At 41.1% G+C, this 16,296-nt stretch overlaps 2 protein-coding genes across 2 annotated transcripts in view; both read right to left on the bottom strand.

Annotated features, from left to right (window-relative positions):
- Positions 1-532: 532 nt before the first annotated feature.
- On the bottom strand, positions 533-13,627 carry LOC124379264 (transient receptor potential cation channel subfamily M member 2-like). The gene is made up of 10 exons (XM_046839514.1): positions 13,464-13,627; positions 10,610-10,697; positions 10,274-10,428; positions 10,034-10,086; positions 9,897-9,926; positions 9,652-9,738; positions 9,210-9,279; positions 8,572-8,679; positions 1,400-1,522; positions 533-918 (listed from the first exon to the last, which is right to left on the bottom strand). The coding sequence occupies exons 1-10, from the start codon at positions 13,563-13,565 to the stop codon at positions 802-804; spliced, it is 933 nt and encodes a 310-aa protein (XP_046695470.1). The 5' UTR covers positions 13,566-13,627; the 3' UTR covers positions 533-801.
- Positions 13,628-13,960: 333 nt separating this feature from the next.
- The window catches only part of trpm2 (transient receptor potential cation channel, subfamily M, member 2), a 38,371-nt gene continuing 36,035 nt past the window's right edge, over positions 13,961-16,296 (bottom strand). The window contains exons 22-24 of the mRNA XM_046839525.1: positions 15,894-16,074; positions 14,412-14,593; positions 13,961-14,244 (exon numbers count right to left, since the gene is read on the bottom strand). Of these exons, the coding sequence (XP_046695481.1) occupies positions 14,108-14,244; positions 14,412-14,593; positions 15,894-16,074 (500 nt within the window). The 3' untranslated portion in view covers positions 13,961-14,107. The remainder of the gene's footprint in view (positions 14,245-14,411; positions 14,594-15,893; positions 16,075-16,296) is intronic.

The raw sequence follows: 16,296 nt of genomic DNA, 5'->3' as shown, positions 1-16,296 counted from the left end.
ATTTATGATAATAAATTGAGTAAATGATTACATTGACTTAAATTAAACTGATTAAATAAAATTGAATTAATGGAAAATTTAAATTAAATAGTTTTCATTGGTTAGACCCCATTGTCCCCCATTAATAAGATGTGTATTTGTGTGTGTGTGTGTTTGTGTGTGTGTGTTTGTGTGTGTGTGTGTGTTTGTGTGTGTGTGTGTGTGGGGGGTACTTTAAATATTTATTTTCTAAAGATATGACCTATTTAACTGTTTTACTTATTTCAACATACTTTAACAAATGACTATTATTTCTATTTTTCATTCATTCACTCCCATCCATTCCCAATCCATTCATATGAGGAATTGTCAGGATTTTATCCTTTTAAGAGAAATCATTCAAGCTGGACATAAAACGCTAAAGAATCCATACCGACAGCATTAGCCGCTAGCCACTTCCTAGTTAGCGGCTAACACTAGCACTATTGATTCTTCAGCGTTTTCATGCATTCGCAAAACAAATCTTATTTCCGGTAAGCAGTGAGTAGCCACAGTGTTTTTTTTTTTGTTTTTTTTTTATACCCTTGCCATTGATGTGTATGTTTTTAAGTTTAATAAATAATTAATAAAAAAAAGCTCAAAGTGCGAGGCGGAGACTAAACAAACTTGCGGGTCGCCATTCAAAACATTCCTGAAGGAACTTAGATTTGAAGTATTTTTTTCACACGTACAGTAAAAAAGATTGCATTTGCTACAAGTGTGTACCGAATGTGTGAAAGCCCTGTACACATTTGTCCATCTTCCTGAGAGTCAGAAGGTTCCTTATAGCTTAATTTTGTATATGTTGGCGATGTTGAAAAGAGCTTCTCGTTGGTATGGGTGCACATCTGTTTTGCTGCTCACCTTGCACCACTGAAACTTCCCTGTGTTGCTGAAAGACTAAAGAGAGAACACATACAACATACAATGTTATATTGTGTAAACACTACCATTAAAAATGTGTTTACACTAAATTAAATAGACGTTTTTCTTTTCGCGTCTTAAAGATGATTCACATTAAAGTCTTATGGTTGGGGCAAATAACGATATTGATAGTACATTCAAGCATACGTTCATTTCTAAATATAAATTAGTAGAATTCACTTTTTTTATTTTAACTTAAAATAAATTGTTTTTTTAAACAAGTACAATCTGAAACTTGAGATAAAGTAGTACAGTGCGCAGTGTGCATTAATCTACATACTTTGTAATATCCCCTTGCACTTTGTATCTTGTGGGGTTGTTTTTTTTTTTTAACTCATTTATACTCATTGTATTGAAATGCTATATACAGTTTATATGATGGCTCAATTTTGTGTCATTAAATGAACATGAAATTTAGTTGAGCCAATTAAGTGAAAAGAGAGTGAAAGCTTCATACCTCACCACCAACACCACCCTGCATCATCAAATGCCACTCATCCTCCAGGTGTACTGATATTACAGTGCTTTCCACCCAGGCATTGTCAGTGTTCCGGCAGTCATCTACATAACCTTTATAGACCTTCAAATAGACATCACACATCCTTTTTAATATTCTATTTTGAATCAAATAGCTCTGCATCAATTACAAAATTATGCTTTGTTTAGCAAATTTATTTTTTAGCATCTTAGCAACATAGATAATGTGTGTTCATTTTGTTATGGGACAAGCTAATAGTGCAGTTGGTTTAAAAACAAGATCAGCTTTTGCTGCCTGAATAACGATGGGTTACTTAACGTAATCCCGGGTTCTTTGATAACAGAGTGAGGTGTTTCACTATGGGAATCGCTTTGGGCGTGACCAACTACGGAAGCTCTAATGACACCACGTCTGTCTTGACAGACAGGTCGACCTGAGATCAGGCTCCGCCCCACCTTTATCCCTCAGGTCGACCCCTTCTAACATCATTGCAGCGAGATTTCTTCCCGTCCCCGTGCAAGGAGGGAAGTGCTGGTGAAACACCTCACTCTGTTATCAAAGAACCCGGATTACGTTAAGTAACCCATCGTTCTTTTTCTAACTTCGCTCGGTGTTTCACTATGGGAGATATAGACTGCTCCCGGATTGCACAGGTCAATCACATAGGCTCAGAACGCCTGGCACTCAGCACTGCATGTGCCAAGGATGACTCAGACACATCTAGTCTATAAAACCGCACAAAGGTGTGCGGCGTGGCCCAGCCAGCTGCCGCACAAATATCCTGAACAGAGACAGACAGGGCTTGCAGCTCGCTCACACGCTTAGCAGTCACTAGAGCCACAAGCAGCACCGCCTTAAGAGAAAGAAATTTCAGCCCCACGCCATCCACCGCTCAAGGGGTGATGAGAAAGGGCTTCAAAACCAAGGACAGGTCCCACTGAGGCACTAACCGCCGAGACACCGCCTTATACGGCGTGCACCTTTCATAAACCGGCTAATCAAGGGGTGCCGACCCGCAGGTTCGTTATTAAACCCGACGTGACATGCAGAAATAGCCGCCAGATACACTTTTAAAGTAGAAAAAGCTTTCCCTTTATCCAGCAAATCCTGGAGAAAACACAAAATGTCTCCCACAGAACACTGGAAAGAGAAATGTGACCGCGGCCACACCACTCCTCAAAAACTCGCCATTTATTGTCATAAAGCGTGCGAGTAGACGAGGCCCTGGCACTCTGGATAGTGTGTATAACCCATTGGGGCAAACCAGCCACACTCAAGTTCCACCTCTCACGGGCCAGGCCCAGAGAGCAATTCTGTCCGGGTGCGGATGATAAATCTCCCCGCCCGCCTGGGACAGAAGGTCCCTCCGTAGAGGGGGTGGCCAAGGCTGATCCGACAGTAGCTGAACTATTTCTGTGATCCAGTGCCTGGAAGCCCAACGTGGAGCTATCAGAATCAGTGACAAGCTGAGTTCTCTGACCCTGGCCAGGGTGGGGGAAATCAAGCTCAGTGGAGGGAACGCGAGAGAAGAACGTTTGGCCACGGGTGGGCTAACGATCCACACCCAACGGTGCATCTTCGTCCCTTAGAGAAAAGAACAGAGGACACTGAGCGTTTTCGCGAGGCGAGAGATCTACGGCGCCCGGCCGTATCTCTGCCATATCTGCTCCACCACCTGAGTGTGCAGTTTTCATTCCCGTACAGAGGGTTTCTGGACAATAGATCTGCACCCTGTTCCATACGCCTGGAACATGAGTCGCCCTGATGGACAAAAACCTTGTGTCGCACCACATTATCAGTTTCCTCGCCAACTGATGCAGCTGGAGGGAGCGCACAAAATCCGAATCCCGCTGTTTCTCAATGGCAAAAGAGCCGCCTCCACACTTGCTGAAAGTTCTCGAGCGAGAGACAGTCCGAACGGAATGGTTTGAAACTCGTAGGCAGTGCTTCTGCGCAAACCTCAAATATTTTCTGTGTGACGGGTAAACGTCTATGTGAAAATACGCGTCTGACAGATCGATCGTCACAAACCAATCGTTTGGACGGATCGACCGACAGAGTGCTTTGTGTGTCAACATTCTGAATGAATATTTTCTCAGGTGTTTGTTTAACACACGCAAATCCAAGATCGGACGGAGAGATGCGCCCTCTCCTCGGGATCACAAAGTACCGAGTAAAACCCTGACGGCTTTCCGCCTCGGAACAACTCTGATTGCCCTTTTGCTCAAAAGAGAGTCGATCTCGGTCATTAGACGCGAGCCGACTCTTCGCCACCGAGATCAACACACCGTTGAATCTGGGTGGTTTCATTGCGAATTGAAGCCTGTATCCCTGTGAAACCGTGTTTAAAACCCACGAAGGAACCGCGCATGCGCGCCAATTGACGAGGTGCGCAGAAAGGGAACCTGCGCGTACACAACTCTGGTCGCGCATTGATGACGTCACAACCGTTGCCGCGCAGGGCTTTGCTGACAGAGCGAGCGCCCTTCCAGTGGTAAAACTGGGGGGGTGCACGCCGGAATCTCGGGATTTTCGCACACTATCGCCCTCGGCTGATCGCCTGGATGCGAAAGTGCCACATTTATTGTGTTTTGTATTGTCGAACACATCGCCCTCAGCCCGTGGATTGGATGCGATGATGTAATCTTTATTGCGCAATCGTCTGAACTGACGTGCGAGAGAACGCGTTTAACGAGCACACTGACTGCGCTGCGTATTTGTACACCCTCTGATGGATGGACGCCGTCAATCTCTCGATTTTCCCAGGCAGCGCAATTTGAGAGGAGGCAGATATGGAACGCCAATTCGGATGGAGGTGATAAGCCACTGAAGGTTCCACGGCTGGGGGTCCGGCCAACCCCAGCTCCTCCATCCCTTGAATCTCCAGCTTGGAGCACCCTTTTGCGGGAAGCTTGCTTTTGAAGGGGCTAGACCAGTAGCGAGACATTTCCTTCATGCAAGCTGGCACGGCGGGCAGGAGCTGTCTAGCGGCGGGTTGAGCAGGCGGCAGCCTTTTCCCGTCGTAAAGGTCTCTCACAGCTCCTCCGCGTCCTGGACCGCGGGCCAAGCTAGTCCTAGCTTCGCCGCTCGCTTGCATACCTCGTGCAGGTTACCTTCGGCCTGTGAGGTTGCATCGCCCGCGCTCTGGGGTCTCGACTGTTGGGCCGGGAAGGGACTACTGTCATTCTCATCCTCCATATCCAAGTCGAGGAGGTCTAAGTTCGCGTCTGCATCCTCGTCGCACGGTCGCTCCTCATCCTCCGCGAGGAGGTTATCAAACAGAGGCGGCATGACCGCGATTCGCCTCCATCAGGTCCGCCCAGCTCGTGGAAGCTCGCGGCTGATGTTCGACGATCAGACCTCGCGGCGGCGCCGGACAGGCACGGGTCCTGTTGGTTAGCCACCGCTACTCTCAGCCGTCTCTCCAGATGTTTCACCGGCAGCGACGCGCAGTGAGCGCATGCTTGAGGGTCCGCGAGCGACGTTTGAGCGTGCTTCGGGCCCATGCACGTGATGCACATCGGGTGAGGGTCCCTGCCCGAGATGGTCGCTCCACATGATGATGGACACGGGCGGGATACAACCTCCCTGATCTTCGACTCATTCCCTTTGGTGGGGGGGATGATCGTAGACATGGCTGAGTACGGGGTTAATATTAGACTCGTCACAACACGTTAGTCCGCCGATGTTCGCAGGGTAGTTAGCCCTCTGAAAGCTTCGCCTTGACGCGCTAAGCCTGCAATAGCTTGACGCTACTACGTCCCTACCGTGTAACTTAATACACAGCAGGTTGGAATAGGAATAGCTCGCCTCGACACGGACGCTATTCCGTGATGTCGCTCAGCACGATTCCGTACGACTGACCTCGCGTTCGGTGGCGGAATCCAATGACGGCCCGCACGATGAACAGTTAAGCGAAACCAGCCGAGAACTGGAAGTGCTGAGAGAGCTAAGTGTAGTCCCTCACGGGAAGAAAGCGCGAATGATGTTAGAAGGGGTCGACCTGAGGGATAAAGGCCTGATCTCAGGTCGACCTGTCTGTCAAGACAGACATGGTGTCATTAGAGCTTCCGTAGTTGGTCACGCCCAAAGCGATTCCCATAGTGAAACACCGAGCGAAGTTAGAAAAAGAAACACTGTATACATAGGTATGTGGTGTCAGAATGCTAGTGGAAAAGTTGTAAACCATTTTTTAACATATTATAGACTAAAATTGTTTAGTTAAATCTCAATTGGACAGAAAATCTCACTTATTCCACTACGGGGTAAAATAGAGCTACAGTATAAAAACAATATAAAAACAAGATCTTTCTTTCCAATAAGTACTCATTTAAAGATTATATTTTATATATATATATATATATATATATATATATATATATATATATATATATATATATATATATATATATATACATAAGACATACAGTATATTACTAAAGTCAATGATATATAGTAAATACATCATTTGATAAATAAAAAAAAAAAAATCCTGTCAGTTCAAGAAGTTTTGTAGGTGATGAATCCAATCATTTATTGAGCATGCACCTGTAAGATAAACACATCTAGTTCCAACACATATAAAATGACTTGTTATTGTGTTATTGGACACTTAACAGATTTTTTTCTGGCTTCACATTCCATGTTTTTTTTGCACTTTTAATCGTTTTTGCTTCTGTTTTTCATGTACCGTAATTTCCGGACTATAAAGCGCACCCACTGAATTTGACAAAGATTTTTATTTAAAACATAAATAAGCTGCACCTGTCTATAAGCCGCAGGTGTCTACACTGAAACTAATGAACTTTACACAGGCTTTAATGAAAGACAGTGTCTGTTACACGGTGTAACAGGTGAAATATGTTGCGCTTCCTTTGGGAGCATAGCGGTATTTTGGGAATAGCCTGCCGCCAGATTTTTCCAGCTTTTGGCTTGAAGTTTGTGAAACCGGGAAAAACCCAGGAAAAATTCATAAATAAGCCGCTTCGTTGTTTAAGACGCGGGTTCAAAACGTGGGAAAAAAGTAGCGGCTTATAGTCCGAAAAATACGGTACCTGTCTTGCCCTGTTCAGTTGTTTGCTAATCAACAAACATTTTGCTTGGATTTCAAATACATTAAGGTTTTGTTTGATTAGGATATATACATTTATAAATACATTACATCCTCAAATTATATTTTTTTTACACACTTGTATCCATCTGGCCCTACAACCCCAATTCCAAAACAGGGACTGGATGCAATGATTCGCAGACCTCAGAAATTCATTTCTTGCACAATAGAACATGGGTGACATACATATTTTTTAAATAAGGAAATATACCATTTTAAGAAAAAATTTAAGTTGGAAACAGGGGCCTCAAAACCCTGGAAATGTGTGTTCCCAAAAAGAAATATTTTGCAACTAATTAGATTGATTGGCAATAGGCAGTATCTTAAGAGACAGAGTGTCTCAGAAGTAAAGATGGGCAGAGGTTCACCAATCTGTGAAAATTTGTGTTCATAAATTGTGGAACAATTTCAGAATAATTTTGCTCAGCATAGAATTTGAAGACTTTGACGATATCAACAGTACATATCAAAAGATTCAGAGAAAATCTATGCCTGTGATTTTTGTGTTCTCAATTGGAATTGACTAAAAGCAGGTATGATTCTGTAATGAAAGCTCAAAGATCATGAAAAAAAGCATTATTTGACCATGATCCAGAAATGCAACTTTCTTCTTCAGACCAAAGCTCAATGAAAAAAGGACTGATACAAAATGGAAAAATGTTCTGTGGTCAGACGAATTGAAATTTGAATTGTGGATGCAGCATTGGTGCCTAAGGAATGGGCAGTTTGCTAAAATTATATATACAGGTTTGATAGCAACAAATGCTTTCGTCCAGCTGACGTCTTTTTCAGAGAAGGCCTTGTGTATTTTCGCAAGACAATGCTGAACTACATACTGAATTTATCACAATAGATGGCTTTATAGTAGGAGTCTGAGTGCTGAACTGGCCTGTCAGCAGTCCAGACCTTTCACCATTTGAAAACAATTGGCACATCACAAAAGCAAACAAATATATAAAAAAAGTAGACCTAGGACTGTTAAACTTTATCATACACAAATGAGACAACATTCCTTTTCCAAAACTACTTGTTTCCTCAGTTCCCAGATGTATATGGACTGTTGTTAAAAGAAAAGGAGATGTACACTGTGGTAAATATGGCACTATAACAACTTTTTTTAGACATGTTGCAGCCATCAAATTTAAAATTACATTTTTTTTCCTTAAAATTGTAAACATTTTATATGTTTTCATGTTCTATTGTGAAAATGGGCTTATACGATTTGAAAATCATTCTGTTTTTATTTACATTTTACACAGTGTACCAACCTTTTTAAAATTGGGGTTTTACATGACACTAAAGAATAAAGGCCTGAACAAAAAAAGTGTATAAAAAGATATTTGTTTTCATAATCCGCAAGGGTATTACAAAAGGCAGGTACTGATCAAGGTAAGGAGGCCTGGGGTGCAGTCAGTGTTCCAATTCATCTCAAAGGGATAAGATCAGAGCTCTGTAGCAGGGCACTCAAGATCTTCCTCTCCAAAGCATGTAAACCAGATCTTCAAGCAGCTTACACTGTGCACAGGGGCATTGCCATGCTGGAACAGGTTTGGGTTTCCAAGTTCAAGTGAATGCAAAATTTTATTATAGAGCATTTAAAGACGTCCTGTACAATTAAGGGCCTTTAGCTTTGTGGTAATATTTTGGAAAAGAACCACATATAGCAGGAAAGGTCAGGTGACCCAATAATTTTGGAAATATACTGTATAGTCCTATTGACTTTGTAAATATTACTCTTTTCCCATTCAGGGTTTTTTCAGCCTCAGTGTTTCCAGGATCGTCTCTGCATCCACTTCATTTTAACAATTTTCTGTTAAAATTACTATTTTAATTTAAACATTTTTCATCCAGTGCATCCTCAACTGATAGTGGCCTGACATTAGAGAGTGCTTATCACGCAAATCTTGATTTCTAACCCTTGTTTACAGACTATTAATATGCAGATATCCCCAGATTAAGGCCACTTTTAGACTGTTGTTATATGTTGAATGCTTGTGGTGTATCGAAAACAGTAAGCATAGAGTTTTTATGTAACACTGACCTCATTGTGATGTCCTGACTTTATTTTGGCTTTTATTTTCTGAAATAGATCTTTTTCAAATGCTGCTTCGAGACTCTCAGGTAAGAATTCACCATGTTGGACAGGGCCCTAGAGGGGAGTCACACAGCATTTATTAAGTATTTGCATAGCAAAGCTTTCAGATACAAATACAGTTACATCAATAACAATTAGCAATATACCATATATATTAACTTTGAAAACATTTTTTTTTTTTTACAAATGTATAGATATATTTTATAAATGTTATCTCTTAAACTCTTAAAATTCTGTAAATCCGCTTTGAGACAATGTCTGTTGTGAAAAGCGCTATAAAAATAAACTTGACGACTTATAAATGTAAATTTACTTTTATATATTTCTATATTTCCAGCCATTTAAAAATACTGAAGTACTCAAATCATTCAAAATGACCTGCAAAATAAGTACATAACCATAACAGTAGGTATTCTCATAATTTAAATTTACATACAATTATTAGAAAAATATAGTAAAACATACTTTGGTTCCTAGAGAAATGCTAGAAATTACTAACTGCCTCACAATTAGCTGAGGAGTTCGGTCTGGTTTGTTATGTGAGGTGCTGTGGCCCTCCAGGATTGGATTTTTAAGTTTCTCACCCCAGGTAATGTCCAGCACCCTGCTGCTTCATCCCACAGAGCCAAAAACTTCAGATGTGAGCCATAATTTCTATAGAAAATAAACAGCATCATTTTTGCCAAGCAGTTACAATGCAAGCTTGGAACTCCAACATGTATACAACCTCTATGAATTTTATGACACTGCTATAGTGTTATAGTCATTATTTGGAAAAAGCAATCAAGTAAGCAGTGGTTTTGTGGGCAAAAATGCCTTTTAGACAGGACAGACCAGAAGAAAAGGGTTTAGGATTATAAGGAGAATATGCTAATTTCAAGAACCACTCTTCACAACTACAGCAAACAAAATATTTCAGAATTTCAACTCTCCATGGATGTCTAGCCAGCTGTGTGTGAAATCCAGTTACCTGAAGTATCCTCACCAGCTTCTACTAATGATAAAGTTAGTTGTTAAAGCCTTTACCTTGTTATGACTAGCTCTATAATCTCATTTGGACCAAGACTTTTAAGAGCCCCTTTTCCTTTTAGTCCAGTCCGTCCTTTAGGGTTCCTGGCATCCAACAAAATCAAGACAAAATTGTTTGATTCAATTAACACTGAGCCAAATTAACATCTACAACTAAATGTAATTGATGCTTACATATGTTGTATTGATGTATTGATGTATACATACATGAAATGTTCATTTTATCTTGAAAAACATCTTACCTGTATTTGTCCAAGGTGGAAACATCCACACTGTTTAGAACAAAAAACAGTGAGAAATATTAATGAAGATGCAATACCATTAAGGAGAGGGACAGTTTTGAAGGTTTGAAAATAGAGGATGTGAAGTAAGGACCTACTCTTGCATATTATCTTCATTGTAAATTGCAGGAACATATAGAAGGAAGTCCACCTACAATAGATCAGGTTTTGTTAATTACTATATATATATATATATATATATATATATATATATATATATATATATATATATATATATATATATATAATGTGTTCTTTAATAGAAAAATCATTTATGTTAAAACTCTGGTTACTAGTGAACTTGATGCTTAGTAATGTGCTCATGTATGTTTAGGCACCTCCCAGGGCACTTTTTCCTCAGGAACCGGGAAGCGTTTAATTGTGCTGCCAGGGTAACAATGCTGTCGTGCATACACATGATGCGTTTTCTCACTTTCTGCTTCCTGCTCAGTTGATTCTGAAGGGTCGGTGTCTGTGCTCATAAGCACAGTAGCTGAAGGGGAAATGATGCAAAGCTTTACAAATCTGAACTGCTTTCTTCCTGACACTCAAGTGCCATTCAAACTCAATCTGGCATGAAAGAGCTTATACATTGAATCTAGAATAGGGTTTTTTTGTATTTTTAAACAAGAATATGATCAACCTTGAAAGGAGAAGAAAGGCAACAATCTTACTCATATTAGGAGCTTCATGCTGAGATTGGTAACCCTGAGACTTGAGTGCGTTCATGATCCACTGTAGGGCTTTGGCTGACTGACAAACCTATGAGAAAAAGCAATCAGTTTTTTAAACATATGAATACACTATATGGCCTAAGATTTATTGACATGTGATGATCACACCACAATGAGCAAGTAATATCTCATTCAAAAACCATTAAATGTAAATTGCTCCCTGTGGGCGGAGCCGGCCGTAACGAGCGGTAAGAAACAGCTGTAGTTGATGAGACTAATCAGTGCACTCTGTTTCAGTCTGGTGACACCAATAAAGAGGAGAGAGACGCCAACCTCGAAGAGAGAGAGAGACCCCAAGCAGAAACGCGAGTGGAAGGGCTGCCGAAAAGGTGATTTAAGCACGGACGGGACCCGGTAAAAGATGTGTCGGCCAGCGAGTAAACTGGGGTGGACGCGGGAAAAGGCGTGCTGGTCTGCGAGGAAACTTTTGCCTGTCTGTCTTTCTTCCAGTGCGGTACCAGTGAGTTTGTTACAGTGGTGCTGAAACCCCGTGCTGGAAGAGGGGTATGATGCCAGGGACACTATCTACGAGGTGGAGTGGGACCAGGTCAGCAAGGAGTGCTGCAGCCGCTGCGGTGCCAACTGCGTCCTGTGCGGTGAGATGGGACCAACAGAGAAAACAGGCACTCCATCGTCTGCCACGCCTCTCCAGAGAAGTCCAGATGGCAGTGTACCAAGGGACAGGCAGTTTCTTTCTCTTGCTCCCTCTCATTTCCTCTCTCCTTCCCTACCCGCATGACCACCCACACACCTACTGGAAATCTGAGAGCACTCTCCACCACCTTCTGCCTCTCATACCGGGGGGGGTCAGCTCAGGCCGACGGAAGCCAGTGAAAGACGTGTCAGCCGGCGAGTGAACTCGGTGGACGCAAAAATAGGCGTGCCGGGCCGCGAGGAAACTCGGGCGGGCGCTAAGAGAGAAGGTGTGCTGATCCACGAGTGGATGCCAAAGGAGCGCGTGCTGATCTGGGAGGGACTACTGCCAGCGAATGTCGAGGAGAAAAGGCGCCCTGAACCGCAAGTGTGTGGGTGAGCCCTGGCGTGAGTACTGGAAAGGAAAGCGCCAGGGTGCAAACGAAAGTGAATAATGAAAGCTCTGCTTGCTGAACTTTTGCCTGTCTGTCTTTCTTCCAGTGCGGTACCAGTGAGTTTGTTACACTCCCCCTCCCATTATTGTCAAAATAGCTGGCAACAAATGTGAGTATACACAACTGACACAGTGATAACAACTGAATGTCATTTAACTATGCAAAGCCACATGTCCTATACATCATGTTTATGTTTTGGTCTGCTTAAGAGGTCCATCCACCGTCTTGTAATACAGCAGTGAAAATCTGGTGTTTTGAGTACAATTCTCTCATACTGACCACTGGATGTTCAACATGGCACCTCATCAAGGACTCTCTGAGGATTTGAGAAATAGAATTGTTGCTCTCCACAAAGATGGCAGAGGCTATAAGAAGATCGATAACACCCTGAAACTGAGTTACTGTACAGTGGCCAGGGTCATACAGAGGTTTTCCAAGAAGGGCCTGGCAAGAGTCGATCAAAGAAGTTGAGTCCTCATGCTGTACGTCAGGTGCAGAAGCTGGCTTTAAAAACAGACACATAAGTGCTGCAGCATTGCTTTAGAGGTTGCAGACACAGAAGGTATGCTTGTCAGTGCTCAGTCCATATACAGCACACATTGCAAGAAATTTGTTTGCATGGCCATGGTCCCAGAAGGAAGCCTCCTCTGAAGCTGGCTCACAAGAAAGCCTGCAAACAGTTTGCTGAAGACAACCTGCCCAAGAGCATGAATTACTGGAACCATGTCCTGTGGTCTGATGAGACTGGCTCATATGGTGTCCAGCATGTGTGGTGACCGCCTGGTGAGGACTACCAAGAAAATTGTGTCTTGCCTACAGTTGAGCATGGTGGTGGTAGCATCATGGTCTGGGGTTGCATGAGTGCTGTTGGTACTGGGAAGCTGCGGTTCATTGAGGGGAAACATGGATTTCAGCATGTACTGTGACATTCTGAAGCAGAACATGATGCCCTCCCTTCAGAAACTGGGCTGAACCCTACCCACTGCCATGATAAAAACTGCCTTGCTGAGAAAGCTGAAGGTAAAGGTATGTCTACAGACCTAAAACATATTGGACATCTGTGGGGCATCCTCAAGCAGAAGGTGGAGAAGCATCATGTGTCTAACATCCAGTAGCTCCGTGATGTCATTATGGGGGAGTAAAAGAAGATCCCAGGAGGTGTGCGACTCTGGTGAATTCCATGCCCAGGAGGTTTAATGCAGTGCTACATAACAATAGTGCTCACACAATATATTGATGCTTTGGACACAGTTTTGACATGTATACTTAGGGTATACTTACTTTTGTTGCCAGCTCTTTTGACAGTAATGGCTGTATGTTGAGTTATTTTCAGAGGACAGTAAATCTGTACTGCTATACAAGCTGCACATTGACTACTCTAAAATATATTCAGCAATATAATAAATATATTATAACTTTTCAATTATTTAGTATTGTCCTTGAAAAGATATATTAAAATGGTTCCTGAAATGTGAGGGGTGTACTCACTTTTGTATAATACTGTATATAGTACTACAATAGAAAAATAATTTGACTTATGTTAAAAATCTGGTTGGAAGTGAATTAAACAAAGCAAAACACTGGTATATGTTATCAAGTCCAAATCTGCAGATCTGTTAACTGTCATGTCATAAAAGTAAGTTGCTCCAAATATGGGGCATCTGACAATGGCATAAATGCAAATGTAAATGAAAGGGATTTCAGACCTGCTCCTCCAACCGGCCCAGCCTTTTTGCCATAGGCCCAAAACCCAATTCTTGTCCTTGCTCTATTAATTCCGACATGGTTCCAACTCTGAAAAAGAACATGGCTGTTTATATTAGACTAAATCGCATTGCTAAATAAAATCATTTTAAAACATGGTGTGTAATTGGTCTGGTGAGGGTTTCAGGTGACATGACACACTGCATTTTCTTTTACTCTAAATGAAACACCTAATAGTTTTGCATCCAAAGATGGAAATGATGCATCATTTTGTTTATTAAACAAATTATTAGCAGTGACAACTGCAGCATTTTAGGTGGAATAAAACTCTTCAGGATGTCCTGTTATTTAAAAATAACCAACTGTGGAATGATTACATCCCATCATGTTTTATTCTATACTTAGTACCCTACTTATGGACCAGTATTCCTTATGCCAAATCATGATTTCCTTTGTTAACACATTAATTAATGATGCCTGCAATAATTTGCTGTTTTATGCATTTATGATTCTTCCAAGACTTTGACTTTGGTGGCATTTAGCAGATATTTACTGGTAATTATGGAACTAAGTGGACAAAACTTTTGTTCTAGTCATATAAATGTTATTCTGGTACAAAGCTGAATTTCCAAAGTCCTAAGATGCTTTACTTTTCTGCAGTGTCTTCCATGCGATGCTCCATACTCTGGCTATTGTCCTGCTTTACAGATGCTAAATAGTTTTCCTTCATAATTGACTCCCATGACATCAACTCCTCTTCATCTCTCTGATCCAGCTCCTGTCCTGTATCCAACAAATGAGCATTTATCTTTACTACTAAAGTTCATTTACCATTTTAAATGTTAGCACTTTAAAAGCATAAAGGTAAGGAGGTTAAGATGAGCAACGAAAAAGAAAATGCCAGCTGATTTGACATTTGCTCAGTATTTAATAGATAAAAAATTGCTTACGGAAGATCTTATGTTTCTGAGGGGTGCGTCGTAGGAGCACCCGTTTGATGAAGAGGTAAATGTGGCTCAGGAGGATGAAGGGAGGAGGTAGAGATGGGCGGCTGTGGTACTCCTTTATCAGCTCATAACGCTGAAACTTCCAGATTATATCTGTATTTCCTTGCACCTCCTCAAAGGTGTAGCTTCGGAATAGAGCAGTTTTTAACAATTAATGCCTAACACACAAACATACTAAATAATTTGGTTTCTCTGACTTTAAAAACACACATTTCACAAACTTCCTATATATAAGTGACTTCCTATGTAAACATGTTAGGTGAAAACCAAAATTGTGGCTTGTACTGCTTACTACAATTTTAATAAGTAAAAAGTTAATAAAATAAATTTAAATGCATTTAAAAATTATCTAAATTTTCACATTTTAAACAATACCAATTCTATGTCCTATCCCATTAAGAAGACAAAAACTGACAAAATCATCTGTTACAATAGCTGGTTCAACATCTAGACATGCTTGGAGAAGCACATTAACTGTTCTTTGACATGTACATTGTAAAAGATGGCTCTGAGTAGTGTTACCCAGAGACCAGTGAAAGTCTCTTGGAATATCTTGAGTCATTACATTGCCTACAGGAACCTACAGGAATGTAAAATGTGTTGACTAAATGTGTTGACTAACTATTGAATGTTAACTATGAATTTTGTAACTCTTCAGGAAAGGCATTACTTTTTCCATCACGTCCATGTACACAGATAGCTTGCTCTAAGGGCTGTCTCTATATTTGAAACAAAAAATCGATCACTGGCTTTTTAAATGGATGTCTGGCTAGCTTCCTGTGTTGAAGAGTTGGTGTATATTTCCACTCCATTAGTTACACGTAAATGCATTTTGAATGCTCAGAGGAGACCACAGGAAAGTTGCCAATAGGAAGAAGACATAGGATTAAAAAGCAGACATCTACTGGTTTCCCTGTTACCAGACATGCTTAAGTTAGGCCAGGTCATGAGTCACTTCACTTCAGCCTATGTTAATATGTAGTTGTCTTTGGTGCTGGTAAATGGGTGTAGAGCCTGACCAGACCTTGGATATGTCACCCTTGGTACTTTCTTTTTGGTGGCTAAAAATGATTATCTCTTCATTAACAAGAATTACATTATCGAAGATCAAACTCTTTTCTATACTTCTCTCTATACTCTATAATTCTATTGCCACCATGTGATGTCTTATATTATATATTAACATTTTCTTGGTGACGTTTGTTGAATTTGGAAATCTGACCATAATTTCTATTACTGAGTTGTTGTTTTTTTCAGATTCTGAGTTGAATAGAATGCAGCAAGACACCAGTAGACAAACAGTACATTTAAACGACAAGACTTATTATTTAACAGCAGACTTGCTACTGTAATGACAACACAAATTAGAAACATGCAGCATGTAGAAAATTACATTTGTACTACAGGTATAAGACTAGTACTCACTTGAAGATAGCAATGAGGAGGTTGAGAAGCAGGATGTTGGCAAATAAAAGATAAACACACAGCATGATTATGGTCAACCAGTCAGGAAAGGCTGGGGTGTTGTCACTATTCAGGACTGGACATTTGGGCTTTAGAGGATCGGTACCATTTATACTGCAACTGTTGATGTCAAATTTGGTGTCTGGACAAAACAAACACAAAGAGCACTTAGGATTGCAAGAAATCACCATATTATATACTGAAAAAAATATTGTGAATATATTTTTGGCCCAAATTTACTAGCATTTTAATAAGATCCCAATGTGTGTATTAAGGCATATTTTGTGACCGGGTTGTCCACGCTCTGAAGTAGTCAGTCAAAATTAGACACGGGCCTTCACTGGCGGGGTAATGTCACAACCAG

The sequence above is a fragment of the Silurus meridionalis genome, chromosome 3, assembly GCF_014805685.1.
Source record: "Silurus meridionalis isolate SWU-2019-XX chromosome 3, ASM1480568v1, whole genome shotgun sequence".
NCBI classification, from domain to species: Eukaryota; Metazoa; Chordata; class Actinopteri; order Siluriformes; family Siluridae; genus Silurus; species Silurus meridionalis.
This window is presented reverse-complemented; position numbering and strand designations above follow the sequence as displayed.